At 41.6% G+C, this 6,052-nt stretch overlaps 1 protein-coding gene across 1 annotated transcript; it reads right to left on the minus strand.

Annotated features, from left to right (window-relative positions):
• Nucleotides 1-328: 328 nt before the first annotated feature.
• Nucleotides 329-2,773, minus strand: FGFBP3 (fibroblast growth factor binding protein 3). Its single transcript, XM_029609869.1, has 2 exons — nucleotides 2,715-2,773; nucleotides 329-1,559 (listed from the first exon to the last, which is right to left on the minus strand). The coding sequence occupies exon 2, from the start codon at nucleotides 1,453-1,455 to the stop codon at nucleotides 721-723; it is 735 nt and encodes a 244-aa protein (XP_029465729.1). The 5' UTR covers nucleotides 1,456-1,559; nucleotides 2,715-2,773; the 3' UTR covers nucleotides 329-720.
• Between the last annotated feature and the right edge of the window lie 3,279 nt (nucleotides 2,774-6,052).

The raw sequence follows: 6,052 nt of genomic DNA on the forward strand, positions 1-6,052 counted from the left end.
TACAGTGGTTTAAATGGAAAATCTACATATCGCTTCCCTATAGAGGTGCGCTCTCTCTCTCGCATTTTGTGTCTGTTATTTCAGAATTAGATGTTATCATATCATAAGGGGAAGGATGAAGGGAAAGGTGGAGGAGCTGCTTCTGTCATATTCGAAATGGACCTTGTTATAGAAGTGCCCAATCACTTTGGCCGTTACATTTGTTCCATGTTATAGCTTTGGACTGTGACTATGGGTTTGAAAAAGGAAGGTATGAGCCAATATGTGCCTATTTGGGGAGCTGAGTTATTTGCACCATTATGGTAAAATGACTTGAAGCAGTACAGTATATTTTAAAAGTTATCTTTATTGTTGTATCTACCACACAACTGAATCACATTGACAAAATTAGATAATTAAATACCACACAAAATGTTAAGATTTGAAGATAATACAGGTGGCAATAAAATGCAGATTTATTGAAGGTTAATATAACCATCTAATGATTTAGCCCCAACAGAACATCATTCCCGGAAGAAATGTTTGAAATTGTACTGTAACTATTGAACACAAGTTCATACTTGTTTTAGCTCTGGAAGGATTTGTCAGTCATGTTAGGTTTAAACCAGTCCAAAGGAATTTGCAAGGCATTCCTGGGCTAGCTGCTTCTTTCGTTAGGAAATGAGTAGCTGCACATTACACCATACACTACACTGCTCTGGTATTCCAGTCCTAGTCGGCTTAGCCGTTCCAGAAATTGACAAAAAAAGAGCAAAGGGAATGCCATTTCTCTGCACAATAGGTGTCGGCCAGATCCTCACTGAACTCTGAGATCTCATCGTTAATTTCCCTGGCAGTGGTTGAAAAGTTAGTGGGAGGAGGGCCGGACGGTTCCGGGTCGGACTTAGCGTGGGACTTCCGCTTTCCCGCCTTGCCCCGTTTCTCAGTCCCGTGACCCACGTTCTCCTTCGATGTGGTGGCGTCGGGCTCCTTCTCCGCCTCCTTCAGGCGGCCCCGTTTCGCTTCTTTCCCTTGCCCTCTGGCTTTCGGTGCCGCGGCCCCTTCTTGCACAAGCATTAGCTGCGACTCCACGGCGGCCAGCTTTTTACAGACGCGAGACTTGAGCGGTTTTGTCTCGCAGGCGTTTGCCTTCTTCTTGACTTGCCCGAGGATCTGTTTCCAGTACTGCTTGGCTTTGGCGCTGTACGAGGGACACCGCTGCGGCTCCCCCTCGTACGTGCACTGGTAGCTGCTGTTGTCGTGCTGCACGCAGCTCACCGCTAGGCTGACCAGCAGCTCCCCGCTGATTTGCCAGGCGCATGAATGCTTGTCTTTTGTTGACAATTGCCCGGACCGTGCGAACGGTGCAGTTTCTCCCTTTCTGCCGGCTTGCTTGTCTTTACTGCCAGCTGCGTCCTGAAGAGTGCTCAGGCAGCAGACGAGAATTATCGAGGGCAAGACACAGGGTAGCCTCATCTTATTGGGTCAATAACTGCTGATGGTTTTCTTAATTCAAGAGCACCCAAGCATTAGTAATCTGTCCAAGCGTGGGAGGGCAGAGTTCTTCACATTCTAAAGACCTTCAACAAGGGGGCGAAAGAAACAAACATTTATCAGTTTCAGATAGTGAGATTTGGAGAAAGGGGCAGTAGCACAAAGCCATTTGGGACTAAAGGATATGCAGTATTTGACTGGAAAATCGCAGTTAGTCCGATTTAGTTAATGTTTGCTGAACTCTCCCACAGTCAGACTTGTAAGGGGTAATTTTCAAACAGCCCGCACAGGCTACAATCCTTTCTACCCGCAGACAGCAGCCAGAGTTTGTTTTCCAAGCTGAAATAAGCGCATAAATCTTTGAAAATTCATGGGTGTGCAGGGAACCCGGCGCAGCACGCGTACATAAAGTTAGACCCACTCGAGAGCAGATGTAACTTCTGTGCACGTGGAGTTACACGCTATACTTTTGGAAATCAAAAGTCTGCACCTAAATCCCTATCCTGCCCCTAACTCTGCTCCGTGGATCACTTCTTATGTGGGTAAAAGTACACATGAAACTGTCCTGTGTGTCCTTTTACCTGCATACCCTCTGGGGCTATTTTCAACGAGCCACCTATTTGTATAAAACCAGGTTTTATACTCGCAAGTGCCTTTTAAAATTACCCCATACACTTTTTACAAGACAGGAAGTACATTACTCATTCTAAAATCAGAAAATGGCATATTTACCTCTCCACTACTGGCAAATAGCCGAATACATTAGAAAAAAACATTAGTTGGGAGAACTTAACTGATGCAAAGAGAGCATGAACAGCAGTCAATATACTTACAAACATATAATGCTTAGAAAAATATGGAAACATTTTCATTAGGCACCAGAAAAGTTTACATTTATTATGAAAATAATATATCAATCCATTCAAAAGAGCATTTCTATTACTTAAGAAATCTGCATTTTGTAGCTTTGGTTAATTTTGTGCATGCAAGATGCTTTCACTAAACATGCAATATGCAAATCTTGATGTATGTGTAACTAAATATGAATCTGACATTAGCAGAAATAATATATATAGTAAGGACAAAATTCTCTTTGTTTAGCTAGGAAAATATCACATTTTACAAATCTTGTGAACTTTGATCCAATCCAAAATGTAACTGGATTATTTTTTTCATTTTTGCACAACTATATTTGCAAACTATGATTATTTGCAGTTCAGTATAAACTAGTTCAGACTTACCATGCGCTTGGTGAGGTGCCTGAGTGTGCTAGCAAAGTGTGAGAGACTGCATGTGGAATTAGTCTATGGAAGGATTTAATGAGCATGAATGGGACAGGAGGGGCCATTCTCAATATATGCCCCTCCCCGGGAATCTGTATGAAAGTAGGTATGTAGGCACACACATACAAATCTCATGGACAGATCTATGTAGCATGTGAACAAATGCAATAGTTAGTAGACAAAATCTTTTTAAATACTTATACTCCCTACCTCATTTATTAAGTTAACCATGTTTTTGCAATGTTACAATGTATCAAAGTAAGACTCCTTAGTCCTACTAGTTGTTACGGTTATAATGTAAACCGATGTGATATTGTCCAATGAATGTCAGTATATAAAAACAATAAAATAAATAAATAAATCTATTGATACTTTTTGAGAGGGGTACAATGTGCAAGCAGAAAATATGGGGAGCATGTAGCATTTTACTGTTAAAAGTGGTACCATAAATAAATGTGGACACTTTCTACCATGAATGTATACAGTGCAGGTTCAAGTTCAATCAAACAAAGAAGTCTTATTCATGGTTTTGTTGGCAATAGTAGAATTGTCTCCCCTTCAGTCATTGACAACTAAAATGCACTACAGTATAAATTCAATAAAACTTTTTTTTTTTTTTTTTTGGTAATACAAGAGCAGCACCAGAAATATCTGAAATATTCTACTGACATTATGGAGGTGATGCAGTCAGGCATTCAGATCATCAAAAGCAGGAATCAGATTCACACTTCATAAACAATCTAGTAGAGAAATATTACATCCTTGCTTTCTTTCTTCTCATAGTTTTCTTGATCTCTGCTCCCACCTGGTGTTTGGTTTTTTTTGTTTTTTTTTTATGCAATTCATCTAGTAAGCTCAGTATTGCAATAAATGTATTAGACTGCATTTCATAGGAATGCCCCAAGAGCCAGCACTTCTATGTCTGTCACTAGGAAAATTACCCAGATGTCACTTTGTGCAGAACCTCAGATTCCAGTATACTGTGGGGCTTTACATAAGACCATTACATAAGGCCATTTGTTTCCTATTCCGTTCAAACCTTTTATGTGGCTGCATAACTGCTCTATAGATAGGACTTCTTATGTGTTTACAAATTGTAAATTTGGGTGTTTATGTACCAGATAATTAGCGATTCTTTGAGATTACAAAAAAATCAGTGTTTTTGCAGTGTGGGTTCTTGGGTACCTTTTCCAATTGAAACAAATACATATATTTGTGGAACTGAAGAGTTGTCAGTACCAAAAAGGCACATAAACAGAGTGTAAGATTCAAGGGATGAGGAGAGAGTATTAGGGGAAAGGGTGTTTTTCTGGTGTTTATCTAGTAAATACCTCTTTTTTTTTTTTTTTTTTTGCATTGGAGGTATTTATTGGTTAAAATCTAAAATCAGAAGCCCTCTCTATAGAGGAGCTTTGGATTTAGGCAGAAAGATTCCTGTGTGGTCTGTATAAAAAGTTTGAAATCACTCCTAGATGTTATCTTTTGCATTTAAGAGTGGAATGCTTCTGAGGAGGCAGTCCCTGATGTTAGCACAAGAGCAGGTGCTCTGAAGCAGTCAGCAAGTGGTGCAGCAAGACATATTGAGCAGTCTGGAACTTCTCGGGTCAGCGTTCCTTCTCAATCTGTAGTGGGTGAGTCAACTGGGGGGGGGGGGGGGTTAGATAAGGGTGACGAGGAAAAAGATTGTGCAGCGTAGTTTATCCTCCTCTTGTTCTTCTTCATCCTCTTCCTCTTTGTCCTCTTCCAAGTCATCTGGTAAAATGGCATGCAATGATCTCTCTGAGTGGCCAAGATAAGATATGGAGCACCTGGCTTTAGTGGTTCTGCCCGAGTTATGGGAAGGGGTGCCAAAGAGATTAAGGAAGTAAATTAAGAAATGCTTGTACACTGATATTTTTAAATTGATGGCGTCATGGAAAGGGGAAGAAAAAGAGTAAGAGGAAGGATAAGTGCAGCACTATTAAGAAGGTGCCTAGGAATATATTAAATTGGGTACGTTGCTTTATGAGGTTGGCTAGCGCATTGAAGCACTATGATCCCTCGGAGTATGGATCCTTATTGGCTTAAGCCAATAGCATTTTGCGAGTGTATAGGGATTTTGAAGAATGGGCTTGGCCTAATTACAATAACAGGTTTAGGGATAAAATGGAAGAGAACTGCTTTATGTCATAGAGCACCCAGGATATCAGCCTGTGGCTTACAAGATGACTGTGATAGGTCAGGGTGGTAGAGTAGGTGTGGCAGGTCAGTCGAGTAGTTCCTTTCATGCCTCTCAGGAGTTCAGTGGGCCGGGCGAGGAAGGACCTCATACATAGTAAGGGACCTGGTAGTGGACAGGATGTTTGACATTTCAACAGGTCCTCTTGTCTATTCCTAGACAGTAGATTCTAGGATGCTTGTTCCTCCTATGGGGCAGGGCATCCCACCTCCAAATGTGCCAAGCATGGTGCCATTGGGGCCAGGAGGGGGTGCAAGGCTTGAGGAAGCATTGATGAAGGCTCCCCCTCAGATTATCATAAACTCTCTGGTGCAGTGGCTAGGGGCATAACCGAATAAGAGGGCGGCGGTCATGCTTCTTGAGGGTTTTCAGCAGGGTAATTCCATAAGAGGGTTTGGGTTTGGGGGATCAGAAAGGAATTCTAGGTCAGTGGGTCATTTTGCAGTATGTGGTGGATAAATTGGAAGGGGATTTAAAGTCGGGCACATCGCAGGCCTGTTCAATTTGGCTACTTTTTGGTTTATGCATTTGTCCCCATTGGCTTTGGCTCCTAAGAAGCAGGACAGGAAGTTGAGACTAATTTGGACTTCGTCTTTTCCTTTGGGTGTTTCAGTCAACAATTTCATTCTGAGGGAAGTTTGTTCAGTTTGTTATGCTTCCTTTGATGTGGCCGTGGCCCTGACTTGTAGGGCAGGTTAGGGGGTATTGTTGGCAAAAGCGGATATAGAATTGGCTTTCTGGTTGTTGTCAGTTCATCTGGATAGTTTTCATTTATTAGGTTTTACATTTTGGGGTTTTATTACTTTGACCGTTACCTGCCCAATGGTTGTTCAGTCTCATGTGCATATTTCAAAATGTTCAGCATGTTTGTTCATTGGGTGAAGATTTGGGCTACGGGTCTGGATAGTTTGTTACATTGCCTTGATGATCCTCACCTACTTCTGTGCAACTGTTGCAGGGTTTTATGCATGTGGTGGATTGTTTAGGGATTCCAATAGCAGCAGGTAACATTTTTGGATATTGAACTAGATTGAGGGGGATATAGAAACATAGAAATGACGGCAGAAGAAGACCAAAC

This window comes from Rhinatrema bivittatum, chromosome 7 (assembly GCF_901001135.1).
Source record: "Rhinatrema bivittatum chromosome 7, aRhiBiv1.1, whole genome shotgun sequence".
NCBI classification, from domain to species: Eukaryota; Metazoa; Chordata; class Amphibia; order Gymnophiona; family Rhinatrematidae; genus Rhinatrema; species Rhinatrema bivittatum.

What these genes read in the sequence shown, in the direction of transcription:
- FGFBP3 (XM_029609869.1), bottom strand. Translation starts at nt 1,455, where the DNA reads ATGAGGCTACCCTGTGTCTTGCCCTCGATAATTCTCGTCTGCTGCCTG.